The sequence below is a fragment of the Desmodus rotundus genome, chromosome 1 (genome assembly GCF_022682495.2).
Source record: "Desmodus rotundus isolate HL8 chromosome 1, HLdesRot8A.1, whole genome shotgun sequence".
Lineage (NCBI taxonomy): Eukaryota > Metazoa > Chordata > Mammalia > Chiroptera > Phyllostomidae > Desmodus > Desmodus rotundus.
This window is the reverse complement of record NC_071387.1, coordinates 78,705,724-78,732,304: the sequence shown is the minus strand read 5'-3', so window position 1 is coordinate 78,732,304 and position 26,581 is coordinate 78,705,724. Positions and strand designations below refer to the sequence as shown.

Sequence of the window (26,581 nt, the reverse complement as noted above, 5' to 3'; positions counted from 1 at the left end):
CTAACCTCATGGGGTTTCCAAATCACTAGGAGCTGGTCCTACTGGACAGGTCGGAAAGAAGCTCATAACTGTGGCATGGCTGATTGGACTGAGACTACAGGCCAATCTTGTTGTTTAAGGAATCTACTCTGGGCCAGAACACCTGGACTGTACTTCTAGGGTGACAACTAACTGGAGGCTAATTCAGGGCAAGTGGCTTTTTCTCCTTTGTGGGTCAGTTTCCTTACCCACAGCGTGGGGCTGGGGTGGGGTGGTCAGGTAGCTGGTACTTGAAGGAAATACCATCCATGAAAATGTGCATGTAAATATGTGAAATCTCCAGCTGACATACGTGCTTAGGTAAACATATGTGTGTTTATTTGGGGGTGAGGTGATTTGGGGGGACAATAGGAAAAAGCCATGTCCACCAAATCAAGGTAGGTAGAAACGGGAGGTAAAAGTGAACTTGAAACAGGGGGGCTTGCCGGACAGGAAGGGAGGAATCTTTTTGCCTATGAGGTGCTGTGAGAAAAAGGAATGTGGTTGGGTACGAGAAGAAAGGGAGGAGCTTGGAGGCCTCCCCGCCCTCTAGCAAGAAGATGAATCAGAAAGTTTGGAGTTTATGTGGGAGAAAGTATGAGAAAAGAGGATTGACAGGAAAGTGTCCTTGAACTCTAAAAATCTATCAGATCCTAGGAAGGGAAAAGGACCCAAGATCTGGGCAGAACAGTGAAATGGCACATTAGGAGCTGAACACCAAGTTTTGAGAGATGCGTGGCTGGAGGAACTCCCCTCTAGGTGCCATGGTTCTCTGATGCTCTTCTGGCCTCTCTCAGGATATGTTATAATAAATGCCAGCAGACCCACATCCAGATCAGTGCTGTGTTCCTGGGCCCTCCACGGATCAGCTGAGCTATGTTTCCAGCTGATTTTCTAAGGAATTCAGAGATCGCAGCGGCAAAGAGCCCATAGAGAGGATTGTAGAGAGAGTGGCTGGGTCTCAGAAAAGGCTCAGGGGAATGCTCTCATGCTTAGGGGAATGCTCTCATGCTTAGGGGAATGCTCTCATGCTTTAGGGAATGTTCTCTGCAAGGTGCTTTCTGTTCTGTGAAAACCTGTTACTGAACACAAGACTTACCAAAGAGAAAAATGAGGAGTGGAAGTTGGGGTGTCCTGGGGGCAGGAGCAGAGGAAGGAGGTCAACCCAATCTTAACGATCAGGAAAGGCAGTGTCACCCTAAAGGGCCTGCAGAGTCTGCTCTAAAAATACTAGCCAACATTTACACGTGACAAGCCACTTCTGTGGCAAGAGCTGCTTAAGCTTATTACAGTCAACTCATTTAATCCTTACCTCAGTCCTGCAAAGCAGTTGATGGTCATTCTAGTACCAGTTTTATAAATGAGGGAACTAAGACATAAACTGGTTTAGTGACTTGCTCACAGTTTCACAGATAGTAAGTATATTAGTTATCTTTTTTGTCTAACAAATTACCACAAACTTAGCAGCTTAGAACAAAGCCTATTTATTATCTCAGCTTCCATAGGTCAAGAACTCAGGCCCAACTCAGCTGATGATCGGGGTCTCCCATGAGGCTGCAATCAGCCAGGGCTGTGGTTTAATCTGGAACTCAGCTGGGGAAGGACCTGCTTCCAAGTTCATGTGCTGGTTGGCAGGTGGCAGCTTCAGGAGTGCTGTCAGGGGGAGGCCTCTTTTCCCAGCTGACTATTGGCCAAAGGCCACCTCACTTCCTCACTTCACAAGCTTCTCTTTATGCTTCCTCACAGCATGGGCGGCTCACATTATCAAAGCCAGAGACAGAAGGTCTGCTGGCAGGAAACTGACAATCATGCCACATAATCGTGGAAATGACATCTCATCACCTTTGTCATGTTCTATTGGTTAGAAGCAACACAAGTTCCCACACACACTCAGAGGGAGAGATCACACAAGGGCAACTAGAGGAGGCAGGATCACCAGAGGGCATGTGAAGTCTGGCTGCCACACTAAGCTGGATTGGAACCCAGGCAGCATGGCACTGAAGTATAGACACCTCGCCTCTATGCTCTTCTCCTACCAATACTAACGCCATGTCTGTGTGGCACCCAAATCCTCCATGCCTAACCCTGAGCTCATCCCTTTTTTGTGTGTTCTCATCTTTAACACACAGAGCCATTATCACAAGTAGCATAGTCTCCCTGGCCTCTAGCCACCAAATTAAGGAAGGGTATGGGCTACTAGGGGTGGATTCCTGAACTCTCCAGATCTTATCAAGCAGGGTCCCAGCAGGAAACAGAAGGCACACTCAAATTAGGATAATTACAGGAGGTTTCTTTGCAAAGGGGCTACTTACAAGGTGTGGACAGCTGCAAGGGGACCATGGAGTGAGGTGTTACCAGCATCAGCCTTAACAGATGAGGGAGGGGGAGGGTATGGAAACCCAGAAGGAGAGAGCTGTGAGGAGGACGACTCCTTCAGATGTGACTGCAGGGAGGAAGTCAGAGCAATGAATACCCTGACCCCTTTCTCCTCCCTCCTTCTTATCTCCTTCTGGGGCCCCCATTGGCCAAACCCACCCAGAAGCCAGAGGGCCCAGCAGCTGTAAAATACAGTCCACACAGGTCAGACTCACCAGGCTGGAGCTGAGCAGGGAGGAAGGGGGTTGGGGGCAGTAGGTGGTCAGCAAGCAGGATACCCCAGTGTAAGTGTTTGCCCAATCTTCACCTCTTGGAAGGGGAGGACTTAAAACTAAAGTTTTAATGGCAGGGAAAATTGAATGTCAATAGAAAGAAAGATAGAGCCATTTCCATATTAAGTAGGGATGTATAATTTGATTCACCAAAGGTTTAATTTGTCCCCAAGTTTTCAGGAGCACATGTATGGTCTACGTGAAGCAAAGTATTGCTTTGTGTAATTCTAAACTTCTGCAGGTTACTACTGTAAACCTAAAGTCTAGAACTTAATTTATAATGATAATATTATTGTTATCATTATAAGAATTATGTGGCAATTTTATATCTTACACATCAGCTTAAGTGTTTTACCTCAGTCAGGCACTGTCTAGTCTACTTCAGGAAAGCCACCACTTTCACTGGCGCTTAAGGAAAACATCAAAAGTAAAAATTTATTTTTTTATCCAGTTTCAAAGGAATTTAATATTATACACAGTTAAGGGAGAGATTACACATTTCCATCAGTTAGAAACTGATCTCTATAATAAAATAGATTTTAAATTCAGTGCATGTCATTATTAACTGCTAAGGAAATCTTAACCCTTTTCTGCCTTAAAACACATAAGGGATTCTTTTTTTAAAAGTATATTTTATTGATTATGCTATTACAGTTGTCCTATTTTTTCCCCCCTTGCCCCCCTCCACCCGCTATTCCCCTTCCATCCAGCGATCCCTCCCTTAGTTCATGTCCATGGGTTGTGCCTATAGTCCTTTGGCTTCTCCATTTCCTATACTGTTAACATCCTCCTGTCTATTTTGTACCTACACAATTATGCTTCTTATTCCTTCTACCTTTTCCCTTATTGTCCCCCTTCCCCTCCCAGCTGATAACCCTCCAAATGATTTCCATATCTATGATTCTGTTCCTCTTCTAGTTGTTTGCTTAGTTTGTTTTTGTTATTGCTTTTTAGATTCAGTTGTTGATAGTTGTGAGTTTGTTGTCATTTTAATGTCATAATTTTGAACTCCTTTTTTGTAAATAAGACCCTTTAATATTCATGTAATAATGAATGTGATTCTTGGTGATGATGAACTGTTTTAGCTTTACCTTCTCTGGGAAGCACTTTATCTGTCCTCCCATTCTAAATGATAGCTTTGCTGCATAGAATAATCTTGGATGTAGGCCCTTGCCTTTTATCACTTTGAATACTTCTTGCCAGTCCCTTCTTGCCTGCAATGTTTCTTTTGAGAAATCAGCTGATAGTCTTATGGGAACTCCTTTATAGCTAACTCTCTGCCTTTCTCTTGCTGCTCTTAGATTCTCTATCTTTTTTTTATATTTATTGATTATGCTATTACAGTTGTCCCATTTCCGCCCCTTCACTCAACTCCATCCTGCCCACCCCCTCCCTCCCACATTCCCCCCCTATAGTTCATGTCCATGGGTCATACTTATAAGTTCTTTGGCTTCTACATTTCCTACACTATTCTTACCCTCCCCCTGTCTATTTTCCACCTATCATCTATGCTACTTATTCTCTGTACCTTTCCCCCCCTCTTCCCCTCCCATTCCCCTGTTGATAACCCTCCATGTGACCTCTATTTCTGTGGTTCTGTTTCTGTTCTAGTTGTTTGCTTAGTTTTCTTTTGTTTTGGTTTTAGTTGTGGTTGTTAATAACTGTGAGTTTGCTGTCATTTTTACTGTTCATATTTTTTATCTTCATTTTCTTAGATAAGTCCCTTTAACATTTCATATAATAATGGCTTGGTGATGATGAACTCCTCTAACTTGACCTTATCTGAGAAGCACTTTATCTTCCCTTCCATTCTAAATGATAGCTTTGCTGGATACAGTAATCTTGGATGTAGGCCCTTGCCTTTCATGACTTGGAATACTTCTTGCCAGTCCCTTCTTGCCTGTAAGGTCTCTTTGGAGAAATCAGCTGACAGTCTTATGGGAACTCCTTTGTAGGTAACTGTGTCCTTTTCTCTTGCTGTTTCTAAGATTCTCTCCTTATTTTTAATCTTGGGTAATGTAATGATGATGTGCCTTGGTGTGTTCCTCCTCAGCTTCTTTGGGACTCTCTGAGCTTCCTGGAAGTCTATTTCCTTTGCCGGACTGGGGAAGTTCTCCTTCATTATTTGTTCAAATAAGTTTTCAATCGTTTGTTCTTCCTCTTCTCCTTCTGGCACCCCTTTAATTCAGATGTTGGAACGTTTCAAGATGTCCTGGAGGTTCCTAAGCCTCTCCTCATTTTTTGAATTCTTGTTTCTTCATTCTTTTCTGGTTGGATGTTTCTTTCTTCCTTCTGGTCCACACCGTTGATTTGAGTCCCAGTTTCCTTCGCATTACTATTGGTTCCCTGTACATTTTCCTTTGTTTCTCTTAGCATAGGCTTCATTTTTTCATCTACTTTTCGAACAAATTCAACCAATTCTGTGAGCGTCTTAATAATCAGTGTTTTGAACTGTGCATCTGATAGGTTGGCTATCTCTTCGTCGCTTAGTTGTATTTTTTTGGAGCTTTGAAGTGTTCTGTCATTTGGGCCATTTCTTTTTTTGTCTTGGCGCGTCTATTACTTAAAGGGGCGGAGCCTTAGGTGTTCACAGGGGGCGGGGTAACTCTGGTCACTGTGCTGTGACGCTGTGTGTGGGGGAGGGGCCGAGAGGGAGCAATGGAGCCCGCTCCACTCTCCACTGGATTTCAGCCACTCCCTTGGCTACCCACAATCAAATTGGGCCCCTCTGGTGCTGGTTCCCGAGTGGGTGGGCTTGTGCACGCCCTAGGCCCCTGTGGGTCTCTCCAATGACCTCTCCCGTGCCGCCCCAACCCTCATGGGCGTTTTCAATCAGAGGTTTGAGGCTTTATTTCCCCACGCTGGAGCCCTGGGTTACCTGGTCTGCTTCACTCCCGTCCGTTTGTCCCGGTTTATCTGTACGTGAGTGTGGGGCCGCGGTGTGCTACCCGCGCTCTGCCTGCCCCGTTCTCTGCCACTCTGAGTCTGGCCCTCTTGGTTTATCTGCGCGAATGTGGGACCTCAGGGTCTGCTAGTGGTCAGACTGCCTGCCCCATTTGTCCCACACTCCGCCAGTCTTGGTCCCGCCACGGCAACTCGAGTCCGCTCCGCCCCGGCTGCTCGTCTCTGCCCCTCCTACTGGTCTGGATGAATGTTTATTTCTTATCTCCTTGTTGTCGGACTTCCTCGCTGTTCGATTTTCCGTCAGTTCTGGTTGTGCCAGGAGGCTCAGTGTGTCCACCTACGCCGCCATCTTGGTTCAAGATTCTCTATCTTATACCTTTGGCATTTTAATTATCATCTGTCTTGGTGTGGTCTTCTTTGTGTCCAACTTGTTTGGGACTCTCTGTGCTTCCTGGACTTGTATGTCTATTTCCTTTGCCAAATTAGGAATGTTTTCTTTCATTATTTTTCAAATAAGTTCAATTTCTTGCTCTTCCTCTTTTCCTTCCAGCATCCATATAATTCAGATGTTAGCACTTTTGGAGATGTCCCAGAGTCTTATACTCTTCTTGTTTTTTTGAATTCTTGTTTCTTCATTCTGTACTGGTTGAATGTTTATTTCTTCCTTATGTTCAAAATTGTTGATCTGAATCCTGGCTTCCTTCCCTTCACTGTTGGTTTCCTATGCATTTTTCTTTATTTCATTTAGTGTAGCCTTCATTTCCTCCCTTATGCTTTTGCTATATTCAGTGAGATCACTGAGCATTCTGATCACCAGTGTTTTGGAGTCTGAGTCTGATAGGTTGCCTATCTCCACATTGTTTAGTTATTTTCTGGAGTTCTGTTCTATTCCTTTATTTTGGCAATATTTCTTTGTCTCCTCAATTTGGCAGCTTCCCTGTGTCTGTGTAGTAGGTAGAGCCACTTTGACTCCCTGTCTTAGAGCACCAGTTAAGTTATATGGGGTCGAACCTTGGGTATTCACCAGGGCAGGCAGCTGGCTTCACTGCTTTGTGGCTTCATATGCTGGGGAGGGGTCAAAGAGGGGACAATGCTGCTGCTGGCTGACTTCTGGTGGCTTGCCTAGCATTCACCCCATTTCCAGTCACTTCACCCTCTTCCTGTGTGTGACTGGTGCTCCTCCAGCTGCTGCCCTGGTTGTGGTTCCCAGAGTGGGTGGGTTTGCATATGTTCTGGACTGTCTTGAGAAACTGACAGTTTCTTCTGCTGCCTCAACCCGCACTGGTTTTACAGCCAGAAATTATGAGACTTTATCTTTCCCCCACTGGAACCCTGGGCCTTGCAGTCTGGCCTGGGGCTCGGATTGCTGGCTCACAAAGTATCTCCCTGATTTTTATCCACCACATGTGATTGTGGGACTGCCCATTCCACCCTCCACCACCGCCACATCATGGCCACCACACCACATCCTCTCCACACTGGCTCCCCAGCTTCGCCCCTCCTACCTGTCTAGATGAATCTAGCTTCTTTAAATCCTTGGTTGTCGGACTTCTGTACAGTTCAATTTTCTGGCTGCTCTGGGTGTTTTTCATTCTTAATAAAATTAATTGTGATCCTTCTTATCGTTGTGCTAGGAGGCAAAGCATGTCTACCTACTCCCCCATCTTGAGTAGAAATTTCCAAATAAAGGATTCTTAAACAGTCTTCAGTATTTACCTGATGTGGGTCACTAGTTTCTTGGGTCCTCCTTTTCTCATTAAGGAGGCCCCTATATCATTAAGCAGGTAGGAAATGCAAGAGGTTTGTCTAACAGAGAGCCCTGTTCTGGCTGTGCTCAAAAGAGGCAAAAATGTGTTGCTCTGCTTATCATTATTGATCCAATATACCATCCCTAGAAGGCTGTTATACATCCGTGGGCTGTAATACTAAGCAACCACTAAAAAAATGATTTGAAAGATTTCATTTGGCATGTGAAGATATTCGTCATATATAGTTGAGTGGGGGGGGGGGAAGCCTACATAAGACTATTGTACAGTGAGACTCAATTTTTGAAGAAATCAAATATGTATACTTGTGTCTACGTGCAACTGTGGTGTATTTTCAAGTCGTCAAGAGTAGATATGAAAATACTTCCAACAGTTACTTGGGGGAGTGCCAGGAAATTATCGTTATCCTTTTGCTTAACTGCAGTTTAAACATCTACATGTACTTATCATGTAAAAATTTGTTATAAAAAATGAAACCTCTGCTTATAACACATTGGAAATAGAGCAAAGCAGCGGGCTCCTGGGGAGCACAGCCTTCAGGGCCTTCATCATATTGTATTCTCTTCATCTTATGCAAAGGAGGCCCCTTAGTATCCTCAATCCACCCCATGCCTATCCTGGTGCTTATCAAAAATATGCACTATGATAGGCAAGGAGAAAAGACCAGCCCCTGTGTCCCATCAGAAAGGCTGAGGGGTTCCAGATGAGCCAACTAGGCCAGGCCTTTTCTCTATGCCTTTTATATTGTTTCTTCCCAAGACCTCTGGGGTCAGGAGCTAGTGGTTATAATGCTGGTATAAACTCTGGAATTCTGTATGTACAACTTAAAGCTGGCTTAAATCTCTGCCTTATTTATGTTTCACTTCCTAATAACAAATGGTGATGCTATTTTCTCATCCCGAAAACAAAGAGGTTTTTCTAGGTGTCCCTGAACTTACTCCTTACCCTGTCCCCTTCTAGCTGGACTCCAGATGAGAAATATTAAGCAATATGGAAATATTAACCAGGTCTAAAATCATTGCCTGATCTCCTTTCATTAAGAAAATTATATAAATTCCAGATTATATAAAACCTTCTCACTTTCCAGCAAACCACCTGAAGACCTCATTGTAGAGATGTGCTGTCTGAGCTCCCTGCGTGTCCCTCTTCCACATGAAAAACATTTGGGGGGAGGTCTCCTCTCCGAAGCATTCCTCTCCTGAAAGCAATGACCTTTGTCACTTTTCGGTTGCCTTTCCAGTTCCAGATTCTATTATGTCCCCTAGCAAATCTGTAAAATTTCCCTTTTTAGAAATGTTTCAGGTTGAGGAGGTTCTTTAAAGCCATGGTACTCCTGATGACAAATAGATTTACTTCTCAGCATCTTTTTGACTTCTCTTCAAGGGGGTGGAAGGCTAGAGAATATTTAATATTTAATATTTAATATTTAATATCTAAGGGCCCAAACATTGAGGGATTGGGCCAATGTTCTTTTCCTTCCAAGAATCATTTCCCTTCTTCTGGAATATCTTTTCCATACTGTTTCATACCTTGGGTTTAACTTTGGTATTCTCAAACCAGAGCTGAAAAGTGAAATACATAGAGTCAACCCCCAAAGACCTGTGTCAGTGGGAGCCAGGGAGCACAGAGGAGCCCCCCATTCTTGTAGACTGAGTTTAATCACTACCCTCCACCAGCTCTCTTGCCACTTCAAGTCATCTTGCACCACCGCCGCTGCTCTCAGGGAAACACTCCTGAGTGGCAAAATGGCCAAAAATGGCTACAGAAAGGCTGAAAAGGAGGAGAAGCCAAGGACATGGAGAGAGATGCAACCAGGACAAAATGCCAAGGGCAGCAGCACCTTCCAAAAGCACCACACCCTTAGGTGTAGGGGACAGCACCTGACTTGAGTGATTCATTAGTTGGGCAAATGAGTCACATAAAAGGCTCCATTCCAAGCACCAAGACTTTGTGGTCCTGACGTGCAAATAAACTTACAGATCAATGGAATGGAACTGAGAATCCAGAAACAAACCCATGTGTCTATGCTCAATTGATTTTAGACAAGGTTGCCAAGGCAATTCAGTGGAGAAAGATCTGGGTTGTTTGGTAGGGTGTTTCCCCCCCCCCCAACAAATGATGCTAATACAAAAGAATAGCCAAATGCTAAGGATCCTATACTATAGACAAAAATTAACTCAAAATACATCAAAGACCTAAATATAAGAACTAAAACTATAAAACCCTTAGAAAAACATAGGGCTAAATCTTTATGGTCTTAGATTTGGCAATGAATTCTTAAGCATAACACCCAAAGTATAAATCCCAAAAGAAAAAAAATACATAAATTGGACTTCATCAAAATTATAAACTTTTCTGCTTCAAAGGACACTATCAAGAAAGCAAAAAGACAACTTACAGAATGGGATAAAATATTTGAAAATCATATATCTGATAAAGGACTTTTATCCAGATTATATAGAGTTATTTCAAGTCGGTAATAAATAGCCAAATGACCCAACTTAAAAATGAACAAGGGATCTGAATAGATACTTCTCCAAGGAAGATATACAAATAACCCATGAAAGATGCTTCACATCGACAGTCATCGGGAAAATACAAATCAAATCCACAGTAAGACCAGGGCAAAAGAGCAGAACATGAGAGCACTGTATTTTGCCCTGTGTAGTACACTCCTATATATAATATGCAACCACGTTTTTGGCCCAACTTTCAGGAAAAAAACCTTTCATTTTAATTCTTTAATTCAATTATTTATTTATTTGTATTTAGAAACAAAACCAATTATTGTATTCCGGGGTATTATTATTTTGCACGTGGATATTATTATTGCTTTCTAAAGTTACACTTTTAATGCATATGCATAAATAAAAGAATTAAAAACATTTATATAGATACAGAATTAGTACTACCCATGTATAATGCACATCCTTATTTTTCCCACAAAAATTTGGGCAGAAAAATACACATGATACAGGGAAAAATATGGTAACTTCTAAAATATGGAAGCTTCTAACATTCCTCTCTCTCATGCATCCTCCTTCCTAGTCCTTGAGAAGTAAGTGAAGTAACTGCATCCTGATTTTTGAAAGAATCATTTCCTTCCTTTTTTTAAAATAGTTTTACATTTTAGTGCATCCCTATGCAACAAGTTTTGCCACACAAAACTTATTTTGCAGTCTCATTTTGCCTCTATCTGTACTTTATATGAAAGAGACCAAACTATATGCATTCTTTTGTGATAATTTTTTAAAATTTTTTAAAATTGACTTTGATTTGAGAGAGAGAGAAACATTGATTTGTTGTACCACATATTTATGCATTCATTCATTCCTTCTTGTATATGCCCTGACTGGAGATCGAACCTGAATCTTGGATGATGCTCCAACCAACTGAACTACCTGGCCATGGCTGTGATAAATTTCTTTTGCTTAACATTGTCTGTGAAATTTATCTCGTTTGATGAATGTAGTTGTAGTTCACTTGTTTCTACTGCTATACAGAATTCCATCTTATGACTATATCATAATTTGGGGGTTATCATGAATGTTCTTTTATTTGGCCCCTGATACACCTATATCATAGGTACATAAGGAGTTGGCAAAATCCTAAAATGCCTCCCAAAGTTTCCCACCCCCTGGGACTGTGATTGTGAGGAGACAGCACACCCACGATAATGTTAAATTATGTGGCAAAAAAGATTTTGCATTTGTAATTAAGGTTACTAATCAGTTGGCTTTGAATTATTGAAAAGGCGATTTATCCCTGGAGACTCTTCTAATCACGTTAGCCCTTTAAAAGTAGAGCAGTTTTTTCAGGCTGGTCACTGGAGAAATCAGAGAGGTTTGAAGCAGGAGAAAGATTTGATGTGCAGCTGCTGGCCAAAGGGACTGAGTCTCTTCCCTCACTGACAGCAAACAAGGAAATGGAGACCTCAGTCCGACAACCACAGGAACTGAATCCTGCCAACAATTTGGATGAACTTCGATGTGGATTGTTCCCCAACACTCCAGATAAGAGTGCAGCCCAGCTGACACGTTGACTTTGGCCTTTTGAGAGCTTAAGCAGAGAACCCAGTCAAGACCATAAGACTTCTGACCTATAGATCTATGAGGTAATAAATGTATAATATTTTAAGCTGCAAAAAGAAGAAAAAAACTCACCCTGAGATACCATTTAACACCCACGTGGATGGATATAATAAAAAAGATAATAAGTGTTTGCAAGGATGTGGAATAATTAGAAGCCTTGTACACTGCAGGTGGAAATGTAAAATGATTCAGTCACTTTGGGAAACAGTCTGGCAGTTCCTCCTAGGATTAAAGCATAGAATCACATGACCCAGCAGTTCTACACCTAGCTCTATAGATGTAGAGCTATATCCAAGTACCCAAGAGTGTGCAAACAAAAACTTGTACTTGAATGCTCACAGTAGCAAAAACAATAGCTCAAAAAATAGCTCAAAGTGGAAACAACCCAAATGTCCATCAAGGGATGAAGATAAACAAAATGTGGTCTATTCATATAGTGAAATGTTATTCAGCAACAAAAAGGAATTGTAGGGGTCATGGAAGGTTTGGGGGTGATCAAGGCTAAAGAGGTGACTGTAAGAGAAAGTAACACCCACTAAGTTCTCTAGGGCAGCACTCAGATGGGATTACATGCAAGGGGAAGTTCCTCACAGCGTGAGACTGCATAGGTATATGGCCACGGGGCCACCATCCTGAAGGCAAAGGAAATCCAGGGGTCAGAAAGTAAGCTTAGGTGTTAGGTGAAGTTGCTCAACAACAAGGCAGGGAGTCTTTGGGTAAGAGAGCTCTGAGGGCCGTAGCAGCTTGGGACCTTAAAACCACATCTTATTGATGGACAGAGATGCTAAGGGTAGTTGCCCAGGGTATGCAAAGCAGGCAGCCCATAAATGGCTAAAAATCTGCTTGTCTGGTTATTCTTAAAACAACTGAAGGTGTAAAATTTTGAGTCTGGCACCAGTGAGCTTTGGAGCTACTCTTCTCAGACTGCCTTGAAGAAATAAACAGCCTTGGGCCACCTCTGGTTCATTTGCATAATAGGAAAGAAGCAGTGATAACTGCTACAACATGGATAAACGTTGAAAACAGGTGAGGTGGAAGAATCCAGTCACAAAAGGCCACATATTGTATGAGTCCATATGAATGTACAGAATAGGCAAATCCAGAGACAGAAACTACTTTAGTGGTTGCCTGGGGCTGGCGTGGGGGTGATGGAGGTGATGGAGGGTATGGGGGTTTTCGGAGTGAGGAAGGAAAGTGACAGTGATGATGTTTACACAAATCTGTGAATATACTAAAAGCCGTTGAATTGTACTCTTTAAATGCGTGAAGTTTGTGGATGTAAATTATATCTCAATAAAGGGTTCTGAAAGAAAAAACAGAAATAAAAAAGCCCCACTCCCCCTCGCCCCCAGAGTGGCCCTTTCCTGGACAAGTCACCACCACCATTCCTCAGGCCCCAGGGCAGGTGCAGAAGCGCTCCTGCTCCCAGCCTAAGGCAGTCCCTAGGTCTGAATTTTCCAATGATGAGAACATTGTACCTGCATTGATGAGTAATAACAGAGCACATATATTCTTTCATAATTGAAACTCACACAAAACTTAGAGAAAATTTGCAGGAATAGTATAAAGAACTCCCATATAACCTTCACTGAGTTCCCCAATGGTTAGCATTTTGCCTCATGTGACTTATATCTCAGATAGATAGATGGATAGATAGGTGGATAGGCCTATCTATATCTATTATATCTCCAGAATTTTTTTCAGAACTAGTTGGAGATATTCTCTGAGCCTTAAATGCTATAGCATGAACTCAGAACAAGAACATTCTCTTGTATATTAAAATTCAGGATTTAGCATTGATAAGTTACTATTATTACACATTTTACCAATTGTTCTGATAACATCTTTTGCGGCATTCCCCCACCCTCACCCCATCCACGATCCGATCCAGGATCACACAGTGCACTGGTTGGTCACATCTCTTTAGGTACCTTTAGTCTTCAGCTGGTGCCCACTCTTTTTTGTCTTTTGTAATATCAGTTTCTGGAAGAGCATGGGTCCATGGTTCTGTGGAATGCCCTTGGTTTTGGTCTGTCTGACACATCCTCATGAAAAGATTTGGTTTTGAATTTTTAGCAGATATTGAATAATGTTGATATTGTTGACTATCAGGAGTATTCAATATGACCAAATATAACAGGTCTTCATCCCTGGACCTGTAAATGCTATCTCATATAGAAAAAGGATCTTTGTAGTTGTGATGAAGTTGAGGATCTTGAGATGGGAAGATTATCCTGGATAATTCAGGTGGGCCCCAAGTGCACCCACACGAACCCTCATAGGAAGGAGACAGAGGGATATTTCACACTGACAAAAGAGAAGGAGGGGATGTGAACACAGAGGCAGAGACTACAAGGGGGAGGACACGAGCCAAGGGACACTGGCAGCACCAGAAGCTGGAAGAGGGAAGGAACAGGTTCTCCCTGAGAGCTCTGGAAGGAGCAGGGCCCTGTGGACACCCTAATCTGAGGCCACTGACACTGATTTCAGACTTCTGGTCTCCAGAACTGTGAGAGAATAAATAGCTGTTGTTTTCAGCCACCCCGTTTGTGGTAATTTTTACAGCAACTGTGGGAAGCTAATACAACAGAAATAGTGCAGAAATTGCACAGAAATGCTGCTGCATCCTTCTAACCACAGCATTTCAGGAGGCCCGTGATGGTGGACTCTCCGTTGTCGGTGTGTGAACACTGGTCACTTAGCTAAGATGTCTTCCAGATTTCTCCACCGAAAGTTACCATTTCTCCCTTTTAAATTAATAAATAATTTGTGGGGAGGTACTTTGAGACTATGTAAATATAGTGTTTGCCTCCATACTTTTCCCAACTAGTTTTAGTGTCTAATGTATCTAATTAATTATTACTGTGGTGGTTGCAACTGGTGACTTTCTAAATCTAACTAATTATAAATTTATTGGTTAGCATTAGACTGTAAGAAATCACATTCCTTCTCCTCATTTGTTTCTTTATTTATTCATTTTAGCAATATAGACTCATAGATTACTGTTTTATTCAAAAGGTTATAATCCATTACAATCACTGTTTATTTTGATGTTCAGATTATCCTGGGTTTGGTCAGTGGAGGCCCTTTTAGGTAGGCTTCTGTGTCCTGTAGTCTTCTCCTCCTTCCTCTCTCTCTTTGGTGCTCACCCCTATGCTGTGTCCTTTTGACATGTTTGTTCCAATCATTTTTTTTCTACCACAAAAAATGTATTTTAGACTCTTTCCATACTTTCCCTACCCCAGCCCTTTGAGCTGCCACTTCTTCAAGGAACCTGGGCTTCAATCAGTGTGGAAAGGTGTTTAGAAACCAAAATCTGGCACTGGGTGCACACATATATTCTCAAAATATTCCATTTAACACAGGCCTTTGCTGATGCATTGACTGTTAGAGCTGAGGAAAATGGCTGATGAGGTCTTATAGTCAGCTCTCCAAGTTGAGTCTGGAGCTCTGTGTCCATGGTGTTGTCCCAGGAGTCCTCACATGAAGGGGATGGGTCAGAGCAGGAAAGGCTCTGTTGTGGGTTGAATTGTGCACCCCGCCCCCCAAATTCATGTAAGTCCTGTTCCCACAGTACTTAAGATTTATAAATTTATTGGAGATACTTATAAATTTGTGTGGAGATAAAATCTTTACATAGCTAATCAAGTTAAGGTGAAGTCTTGGGGTGGGCCATAATCTAATATAACTGGTGACCTTATAAAAAGGGGAAATGTGGATAAAGAGATATGCTTAGAGGAAATACAGTGTGAGTGGAGAAGCCATCCACAAGCCAAAGAGAGAAGGCCCTGGAACAGATCCTTCCCTCACAGGTCTCAGTAGGAACCAACTCTGCCAACACTTGACTAAGGATATATGGCCTCCAGAAGAGTGAGATGATATGTTTCTGTTGTTTGCAGAACTTTGTTGTGGGAGTCCTGGCCGGCTCCTTGGACCCCTCCCCATTCCTCAACTGAAATGCTTCCACTTTGCTCTGATGGTCATTTTGAAAAACAGTACCTGTTGTTTTAAAATAAAAGTTTGGGAGTTCTTTGTTCCTACCCACACCTGTCCTGTTTCACAGATGAGAATGCTGACGTCCACAGAAATGATATCTTGCAGTCTCAAAACCCTTTCCTGTGACCCACATTTTGCTTTCTTGGAGGTTGAAGAAGAAAGCGAAGGAAAGATGGCAGGGTGGCTGGAGCAGTGTCTCTGTGAAGCTGCGTCACAGCTAGTGAAGAAGGACCATTGCTGCTTTGGCTCTGAAAATGGGGGAGGCAAGTGGGGTGCTATTGTGCTTCTGCATGTGCTGCAACAGATGCCATGCACAGCTTAGTGCTGGATGCACTTCCGTGGCCATCTGTTCCCGGGACACCCTTGTAATCTAGGAGGGCTGGTTGCTTGGTTTCTGGGCACTGTCCACCTCCAGATGTTCTGAAGTAGCCATTAGAAGATTGCAAATTTCATTGTGCCCTTCCCCCTTCCCCCTCCACCTCTCCATTCCTCTCTTTAAATCTTTCCTGCCCCACGTTCTGGCTTATTTGTGATACATGCAAGCAAATACACCTCTGGTGCTTTGGGCTTTACAAAGCTCTGGGTCCAACCAGTGTTGCCAAAGATGGGATCATGTCTTCTCTAGTAGCTTTTCACAAGTTTCTTATGTCATTTCTCCCTCCTTGGTAAGAAAAGCTTGCAACACCTAAAGTTTAAGTTGTCATAGGTTATAAGTGGAATGAGCTAACTTAAAAGATTTTTGTCTGGGGAACCCACAGTGCCCCTGCTTTTTGTACTGACTCCATCCCAAGCCTGGATGCCAAGCCTACTCTTTTTTAAAAAAAATATATTTATTGATTATGCTATTACAGTTGTCCCATTTCCCCCCCCCACTCCACTCCATCCTGCCCACCCCCCTCCCTCCCACATTCCCCCCCCATAGTTCATGTCTATGGGTCATACTTATAAGTTCTTTGGCTTCTACATTTCCTACACTATTCTTACCCTCCCCCTGTCTATTTTCCACCTATCATCTATGCTACTTATTCTCTGTACCTTTCCCCCCCTCTTCCCCTCCCATTCCCCTGTTGATAACCCTCCATGTGATCTCCATCTCTATGGTTCTGTTCCTGTTCTAGTTGTTTGCCTAGTTTGCTCTTGTTTTTGTTTTAGGTGTGGTCGTTAATAACTGTGAGTTTGCTGTCGTTTTCTCTGTTCCTATTTTTGATCTTCTTTTTCTTAGGTAACTCCCTTTAACATTTCATATAATAAGGGCTTGGTGATGATGAACTTCTTTAACTTGACCTTATCTGAGAAGCACTTTATCTTCCCTTCCATTCTAAATGATAGCTTTGCTGTATACAGTAATCTTGGATGTAGGTCCTTGCGTTTAATCTTGGGTAATGTAATTATGATGTGCCTTGGTGTGTTCCTCCTTGGGTCCAGCTTCTTTGGGACTCTCTGAGCTTCCTGGACTTCCTGGAAGTCTATTTCCTTTGCCATATTAGGGAAGTTCTCCTTCATTATTTGTTCAAATAAGTTTTCAATCTTTTGTTCTTCCTCTTCTCCTTCTGGCACCCCTTTAATTCGGATGTTGGAACATTTCAAGATGTCCTGGAGGTTCCTAAGCCTCTCCTCATTTTTCTGAATTCTTGTTTCTTCATTCTTTTCTGGTTGGATGTTTCTTTCTTCCTTGTGGTCCACACCATTGATTTGAGTCCCATTTTCCTTCGCATCACTATTGGTTCCCTGTACATTTTCCTTTGTTTCTCTTAGCATAGGCTTCATTTTTTCATCTGTTTTTTGAACAAATTCAACCAATTCTGTGAGCGTCTTGAGAACCAGTGTTTTGAACTGTGCATCCGATAGGTTGGCTATCTCTTCCTCACTTAGTTGTATTTTTTCTGGAGCTTTGAAGTGTTCTGTCATTTGGGCCTTTTTTTTTTTTTTGTCTTGGTGCGTCTGTTACTTAAAGGGGCGGAGCCTTAGGTGTTCCCGGGGTGGGGCGGGGTAACGCTGGTGGCTGCGCTGTGAAGCTGTACGTAGGGGAGGGGCCGAGAGGGAGCAATGGCGCCTGCTCCACTCTCCACGGGATTTCAATCTTTCACTCTGCTACCCACAATCAAACTGGGTACCTCTGGTGCTGGTTCCCGAGTGGGTGGGCTTGTGCATGCCCTAGGCCCCTGTGGGTCTCTCCAACGACCTCTCCCGTGAGGCTGGGAGTCTCTCCTGCTGCTGCCCCAACCCCCATGGGCATTTTCAATCAGAGGTTTGAGGCTTTATTTCCCCGAGCTGGAGCCCTGGGTTGCGCGGTCTGCTTCGCTCACGCTGTTTGTCAGGTTTATCTGTGCGCGAATGTGGGGCCGCGGGGTGCTACCTGCCGCTCTGCCTGCCCCATTCTCCGCCACTCTGAGTCCGGCCCTCTCTGTTTATCTATGCACGAATGTGGGGCCACAGGGTCTGATAGTGGTCAGACTGCCTGCCCCGTTTGTCCCACACTCTGCCAGTCTGGGTCCCGCCATGGCCACGCGAGTCCTCTCTGCCCCCGTGCCCATCTCCGCCCCTCCTACCGGTCTGGATGAATGTTTATTTTTTATTTCCTTGGTGCCGAACTTCCTTGCTGTTCGATTTTCTGTCAGTTCTAGTTGTGCGAGGAGGCGCAGTGTGTCTACCTATGCCGCCATCTTGGTTCTCCCCCAAGCCTACTCTTGACACTCAAAGTGTCCTTGTTTTGATGACATTTATCAGAATCATCATTGGGTTTCACCCTGGTACCAATCTATGTTCCTAATAGAAAGTGTGGGAATGCCTCTACCTGTGGAACACAGAGGATCATATCACATGGCACCCTTTTCCTCCTACAAGTACTGCTATAACAAATGGGTACGGCTGGGTCCCAATTTTCTACAAAAACAGACCTGGGACAGATTTGTCCCATGAGCGAACCAGTATTGTCCTGTATTGACAAATCACTTTTTCTGTCTGAGCCTTAATGTGTTCAGCTGGATATCACCCAAACATTCCTGTGACCTTCCAACTTGTAGGTCCCCAGTAGACTCATTGGAACAATTTGTCTGGAATCCCCACTTACCCTGGGATGGGATATCAGCCCTTTCTTACTGTGTCTCCTGGAATCTAAATGGATGTGTATATGTGTGCATATAAATAGACACATCATATATACATACATGTATATACCAATAGAAATAATCCCATAATCCCTCTAATCCCTTATCCACCCACTGAGCTGTCTGCACTTCACGACCCGCGCCCCCACCCCAAAGCTCTACCAGGCAACTGCTGGTGCCATGACTGAATTTCTGCACACAGGTCCCAATCATTTCTGCACACAGGTCCCTCCACAGCCTAGACCCCTACCCTTGACCTGCGCCTGCGTCACTCCTGGGAGAGTCCACCCCATGTCTTCCCACCTCCTCAATGGGCACGAGACTCTGACACCCACAGTACTGCTGCTTGGTCCTGAAGCTGTGCTTCTTTTGTTTTTGCCCCCAGCTCCCTAGAAAAGAGGCCTTGGCACCATCAGGGACAACGGAGATATTCCTTCCTCACACCACACCTAGTGTTCAGATGTTGCATCTTTTCCTACACCAAGGAAACTCTCCACTTAGAAATTTCCCTCCAGTCTCATTCCCCAGAGATTTCCCCACAATCTCTTTCTCCCAAGTCCTTCAGAAACTTGAATCTCACTTGTGGATTAATTTGTTTGTTTGTTTTTTTAGTAGAATCCCAGGAAAACAAAGAGATTTGGCTGGACACCAGTTTATGTGCCCCTGAGAAACCGTTCACAATTAAGGGAGTCTTGTCTGACCTGAGCACACAGAGGGTCCCTGGATGCCAACGGCCAATGCCCCAGCCCACCAAGTCTATCTCAAGTTATCCAAGACACCCTCAACATCACAGAAACTGAGGAGCTCTCCTGTATTATATCCCAAGTCCCTGCAGCTTTCCATGCCCGTGCTTTCTAGTAATAACAAGCAGAAGAAACAGCCAAGAACTGGGAAGGCTCTTGGCTGTACTAACTGGTGCAATCAGAAAAAAAGGTATAGCTCATGCAATTTAAAAACATTCTGCTGAATCAAGAAACAGATATTTGGAAGTTTAACATATCCCAAGTTTTGGCTGATCCCAATAATTAGACCTGGATCAGTTTCACCTGAAGCAAGAGAACTATAAGTCCTGGAAGAGCAAATGCAGAGCCAGTGATTCCGTAGCTCATGGACAACATTCCTTTCCAGCAAGGCAGCTTCTCCAGACTGGCACTCAAATGACGCCCATGGCTTTATCCACACAGAGGGACTTTACACAGCTAATATAGCCACTCTCCCAGGAAGAAGCCATTATACACTCTTCCCACTTACACACTCAGGTGCTCAGATTTAATGCAGCCTGCCAGGTAACAAGAACACCTTCTTACCTTTATATGTGCCAGAGCATTCCATAGGCCACAAAATGCAGTCAACCCTTCAACAACACAACTTTGAACTGTGCCAGTCCTATTAAATGTGGGTTTTCATTGACCCACACAGTTCAAACCCACATTGTTCCAGGTCAACTCTGTGGTTGCAAATCCACGTCTGCAGAAGGCCAACTGTAGTTATAGGAGATTCTCAACTGCCCAGGAGGCCAGTGCTTCTAACCCCCACCTAGTTAAAGGGTCAACTGTAAGTACAGTGAAACTATCCCCTCTCTGTCTTCTAAGTTATTATTCTTTTCTGTTATACCTGCTGCCCCCATAACTCTCCACCAAACAACAAAACCCAGGCACCTTGTGAGAACAACTGTGTTTATTCTCACAAAGAATACTAACTAGACATCTTGAAAAAGGAAAACATGGAGCTTGCCCATATCACTTATCTGTTGCTGTGAAAAACCATCCCAAGAGTTATGGATTAAAGTGACAATGATTTACTATTTTCTCTTGATGTGGAAGGTTGGTTTTTCTGCTGGCTCATCTGGGCTTTTCATGTGGCTGCACTCAGCTGGAGGGTCATCTGGGCCAGGAGGTCCAAGAGCAACTCCCAGACAAGTCCAGCGGATACCATTTGCTCTTAGCTAGGACAATTCAGTTCTCTTCCATGAGGCCTCTCATCCTCCAGAGGGTTGACTAGCTTCCTTATATGGTGGTCACAGGGCAGTGTCCCCAGATGGCAAAAGCAGAAGCTGAAAAGCCTTTTAAACCAAGCCTTGGAGGTTGCATAACCCACCTCTGATGCAGTCTATGGATCAGAGCAAGTCACTTATCATGCCTAATATTTAAGGGGAAGAGAAAGAGATTCCTCCACCTGATAGAATGAGTAGCAAACTCCCTTCACAAGAGATCATGGGATAAATTTCTGCTGCAACTTTTTTCTTTTTTATTGATTTTAGAGAGAGAGAGAAACATTGATTTGTTGTTCCACTTATTTATACATTCATTGGTTGATTCTTCTATGTGCCTTGACTGGAGATCAAATCCACAACCTTGGCATATTGGGATGGTGCTGTAACCAAGTGAGGTACCCGGCCACCAGAGCATGCTGTAGCATCTCTGAAAACATCTGGAGTAACAACACAGGTGTGAAGTCCCCCTGAAGATTTCTTGTCGTGTGGAGAAGGCTTTGTGGGAGAGGCTTATATGCTTCTGTAGACAAACGACTCCTCTGTTGATAAAAGGCCTCTCTACCAGTTAGGACTATCTAGGCTGTAAGTGATGGAAACCCTATTCAAACTAGCTTCAGCCCAAAAGGGAGATACTGCAGAGATCATGCATCCATGGAAGGAACGTGGCGAGCCTTGGCAACATTAGGAACCAGAGGCTCAATGTTCCAGGATTCTTGGTCTCTCCTTTCCATTCCTCTGAGCACCTGGCTTCCTTCCTCTCTCTGGTTACAGAGACCTCTCTCCAGATATGGCTGCCAACCAAGTCCTGAATTTTACAATTATTGGAGAGAAATAGACCTTGACTTCTTGCTAGTTTCAAGTTCAAAAACACTAGGGAAAGAACTAATAAACCAATGAGTCAGGGGCACATCCATAGACCAATGAATCATGGTCAGGGACAGAGTCCTGTGAGAACATAAACCATGTTGATGGGGCATCCCAGAGAAAAGAAGTGAGATGCTGAGCAAGCAAAACCACGACCCCTAGACACAATGCAAGGTGCTGGTTAGGGGAGTGAGGTCCAGAGTCAGACTGCCTGGACTGGTGCTCCACTTCCATCACACTTGAGCTGGGTGTCCCTAAGTAAGTTACTAAATCTGTGCCTCCATTTCCTAGTCTGTGACATGGCTGTTGTCCCCATACAGCTGTAAGGATAAAAGTGGGTTAATATATACAAAGCTCCTGAACAACTCCTGGTTCATAGCATGTGCTCACAGTTATTATGAAAAGGAGAAACCAATTTCATTACATTAATTACATTTATATGATACAAGACAACATACAGAAGGTCAGAGAAGTTTTTGTTTCCTGGTAACTGAAATGATTAATCTTGGGGAAAATGTATATTAAGGGTCTTTTGTCTATAGCAGTCCCCCTTTATTCATGGTTTCACTTCCCACAGTTTTAGTTACCCTTGGTCAACCAAGGTCCAAACTATAAATGGAAAATTCCAGAAATAGACAATTCATAAGTTTTAAATTGTGTTCCATCCTGCATAGCATGATGAAATCTTGAGACATCCCACTCCATCCAACCTGGGCAAATAATTCCTTTGTGGAGCATCTCCACACTGTACACACTCCCCACCCATTTGTCCCACAGTAGCTTCTTCAGTTATCAGTCAGATCAATGTAGCTTGTGTTCAGGTAACCCTTATAGTAGCCCAACACTACCTCACAATGCCACATCATTAGCCCCACGCCATGTCATCACGGAGGCATTGTGTCCTCTCACATCATCACAAGAAGTAGAGTGAGTACAGTATAATAAAATGTTTTGAAAGAGATACATGTTGACATAACTTTTATTCTGGTATATTGTTATAAATGTTCTATTTTATTAGTTACTGCTGTTAATCTCTTACTGTGCCTAATTTATAAGGTAAACTTTGTCATATGAATGTACATATTGGAAAAAATATAGTATATGTAGGGTTTGGTACTATGCACAAATTTAGGCATCCACTGAGGGTCTTGGAACATAATCCCTGCAGACAAAGAGGGACTACTGTATTTCAGAAATGCTTTCTGAGAGTTCACAGGGGAGACATTTACTCTTTCATTTGTTCAACAAATACATTTGGAGTGCCTGCCCGGTGCCAGGCACTCTCTGGGCGTGGGGCAGACTGCACTAGGGATGTGGGGCAGACAGCCTGCCCTCAGGGACCCAGCATCTAGTGGTGGACTACCCACCTCACTTAACATAAAAATGTTTTTTTCTAGAAAAACCAAACTCCCTCAGGCCAAAAGAGGCTGTGTCAAATCATGACAATTTCTAAAATATGCACAGAAGACGGCCTCCACTAGACTTCGTGCTATACACCACAGCAAACGCTCACTTCTGGTCTATTCAGGAACAGTCATTTTCTCCAGCTCCCCAAATCCCGTCAATCTCCATCCCCAAACAATCACCCAGAAATACCCAAAACTAGTGCAGTCCATTCCACTATGGGTCAAAGGAAGCGAGAGAGAATTCCTGAGCTATCCCTGAGGCGAATACCACAGGCTTTAAGCCGCACTCAGGCACCAGTTTCACAGGGAATGTGGCCTCTTGACTTTTTTTTCACTCACTGTTACGTAGTTAATGCCCATTTCTCCACTCCAGTACCAGAATAAATTGTTCTTGAATCATCCTGGGGGGCAGGGGGAAACTTTAAACTCTAAAAGAGATGGCTCTTTTACCAGCGCCCCTGTTTATCATCCTGGCTGGGTCACAGAGTCCTCAGAAGGGGCTGGCGGGTGTGGTCCAGACGCACATGGGACCCACACAACCACGCCGGGCCCTCAGGACAGACAGCTGAATGAGGTCGGATACTCACCCCTTCAGAAAAATATTTGAACACAGCTGTTCCCCTCCTTCCTGCCACCCATGTGGTTGTGTTTTTAAATATGGCTTGAACTTGAAGCAGTTTCCATTTATAAAAATTCTTTAGGAAAATTCTCTTTCCAATAACAATATTCCCATGTGTGCCCTTTGCTTCTGATATTTTCCTTCTAAATGAATCTGCTGAAACAGAGTCCTCCTGTCTTTTGGGGTTTTTATGCATGCTCCCACTGTTCGTTTCTGGGACCTCGTGCTCCAGCACAGGAACCCAGGGAGTGCAGGCTGTCCCCTCTGCATTCCTAGGAGCCTGTCCTCCATGATTCTGACAGTCTGTGCTGGCTCCGGGCCAGCGGGAGGTGGGGGGGTGGGAGGTGCGGTGCAATGGCATCCACACAGCCATGGGCACTGGGACACTGGCTCCCTGCAGGGGCCTTGGGCCTTTGGTCTCCAGACGCATCGTCCTGCTTCTCTCCACAGCCTTTCACCCTGGAAAAAGAGAAGACAGGCCATCTTGGTAGTTTCTGCCCCCAAATATCAGGTATCTCTGGGCTGGCCGATGACCCCACTGCAGTGGTTCCCAAACTCAGTGGGACTGTGGAATCATCTTTCAATGGCCCCAGGCAGGCGGGCCTTGCCTATACCACTCACGGAAGGCTCTGCAGGTAGCACCCTAACAGGAGTGGTTTGGGAAGTTCTTCAGGTGATTTTAATGTGCCAATAAGGTTGAGAATCACCCCACTGTGCCCCACCCCCAGAATGCAGGGTATCAGATTGGGGCCCAAAGTGGAATGGGTGTCTGCCAACAACTGTTTCCATAAACTGGTAAGTCCTGTAAGGATTTGACAGTCAGGACGGACCTCTCTTCTGTGCAGGCATTTTCTGTCTGTCACGTGGGGACTGGAGTCAAGTTAACTCCAAATGGTCTTATCACTAGAATTGTACATCACTCACTTCCAAAAGAGTGAGTGATACACAGTTCCAAAAGGGGGGCTCCCTCTCAAGCGTAGATACGAGGACATCACAGGGACACTCCACCATTGGTCATTACAAAATTCTTTATATTCACTGAGTTGTTAGAGCCATGAACCAATTAATGTTTTAATTTCTTTGTCAATGCTTCATTTTTTCTAGTATGAAGATAAAAAGAAAAAAAGATAAAAAGAAAAAAAGATAAAAAGAGGCACAAAAAGAAATGTAAATATAGACACGACTGTGTATATGGATATGTGTGTATAATGTATATGAACATATACTATACACACATATGTATGTATGTCTTATACAGACTTACCTAGAAATAAATCCAGAATGCTGTTGAACTAGGTTAAAATTTTGGAATGGGATCCTGGGGCAGCTGACACTCATTTCCAGAAGTGAGGAGTGTTCACAATGGCAATGCTGGGATTTTTAAGCCAAGGAAAGACATGGTAAGATAGGTTGGACCCAAAGGAAATTATCTGCAGCTGAGCAATGACCAGTAAGAATTTTTTTTAAAATCTAAGACATTTTATAACAGTAGAATTTGATGAATTGGGCAGAAAGTTTCATGTTAGGGGCAGAAACTAAATCTGAACGTGTGAGCACGAGAGTAAGCATGGGCAGGCTCGAACCATTCCGGCCCTCTGTGCACTGAGGGGGGTGTGGCAGGAAGGGCTCCTCGTCTACCAGCCTACAGACCACTCTGTTCCTTGAGGTCAGGGCCTCCTTGTTTCTCGCGTTCTCATTGTCCCTCAAGCACCCAGCTTCAAAACAGATGCACATTCACCATTAGCTGGAAAAACAAATTGGTGAACTCAACACTTTCAAATGTTCATAACAAAAATAACAAATTAGGTTTTAGGTTTAGGAGTAGATTTCAGAATACTTTTAGTGTTGCCTGCCTTCCTACACACACACACACACACACACACACACACACACACATACCTTCCCACAGTTCCACCAACCGACTTAATAGATGGATTTCCCTCTCTGATTCTTCAGAAAGGGTTATTACTACAAAATCACTGAAACACCTTGATCTATAAGAGCAAAAAAATAATGTGATAAGAGAATAACCATGAAGTATGTTATTCTGGGTTCTACCGTTAAGGGGTATGAAGGTATTTTTCTCTCCAGGTATGAACCTCTCCAAAAAGTATATGGTTGTCCAATCATCTACTTCCTACCAATAATGTGAGTATTTCAGGGAAATGGGGAAACTATATACTCATGCATTTATAGAGGAAAGATATTTTAAATGTTTTTCAACCAATAATATTGTAAAAATACCCAGGAGACTTATGGTGTAGAGCCAGGAGTCTATGAGGTGAGGTTATGTCTGCTCTAGTCCCCTTAGAAGCACTTTAAAAGGTTGCAAATAGAGAATAAACCCAATAATCCAGAAAAGTGGAAAGGGGGAGGGTCTTTACCCTCCATGACTCAAGCTAACTCTGTCTCTTGAAAGAAGAGTAAACTATGCATCCAAGTAAGAAACATTTTAGCATTTGAAGGCAAGGAAGATTTTGAGTGCAAGAGAGATCTTAAGTTGTTTTGAATCCTAACATTTCATAGTGCCATAGGAACACCAAAGATTTTGCATCCTGAATTAATTAAACCAATTATTCTTTTTTACATTCTAATAAAACTCTCTCTCTTTAGCAACCTCAAGCAATCTGTTGGAGGAGGTATAGGTCTGATGGCAGCACTTCAGCCTCCTTTGTCTGAATTGGGATGAAAAACCCACAACCAGAATTGAAGAGACTTTATTTCTTATACAGAAATGGTTTTTTAATGCCCCAACTACATTTATAGACTTGCTTAGGCCACCCGCAAGTTGCAAATAAGACATGCTCATAAGTTTATAAATGGGTTGTTTGAAACTCGGAAAACATACAAGGTCCTGTAGTCTCTGGCTATAACCTACTTCACCAGCCTAATGGGCTCTACCTTGTGTGTTTCAGGCTTCTACATATCACCGACTCTGCCAGTCCTCACACTGGCTTTGTGTCTTATGCCTCCATGCAGTCAGTGCCCATGCTGTTACCTCTGCCTGGAATTCCTTCTCTCCACTTCTCCACTAAGCAAACGCTTACTTGTTCTTCTTTCAAAACCTAATGTCCCCTTTACTGTGAAGCCTTCCTTGATTCCACAAATAAATTTCTATTTCTTTGCTCCTTCTCATGTGCTGCCTCCCATGTGAGCTACTAGAGCACAA

General features: G+C 43.5%; 1 protein-coding gene across 1 annotated transcript in view; it reads left to right on the top strand.

Moving 5' to 3' along the window:
* The window catches only part of ERCC6L2 (ERCC excision repair 6 like 2), a 207,085-nt gene extending 195,748 nt beyond the window's left edge, over positions 1 to 11,337 (top strand). The window contains exon 19 of the mRNA XM_045193622.2: positions 11,251 to 11,337. Within this exon, the coding sequence (XP_045049557.2) occupies positions 11,251 to 11,317 (67 nt within the window). The 3' untranslated portion in view covers positions 11,318 to 11,337. The remainder of the gene's footprint in view (positions 1 to 11,250) is intronic.
* The last annotated feature ends 15,244 nt before the right edge of the window (positions 11,338 to 26,581 follow it).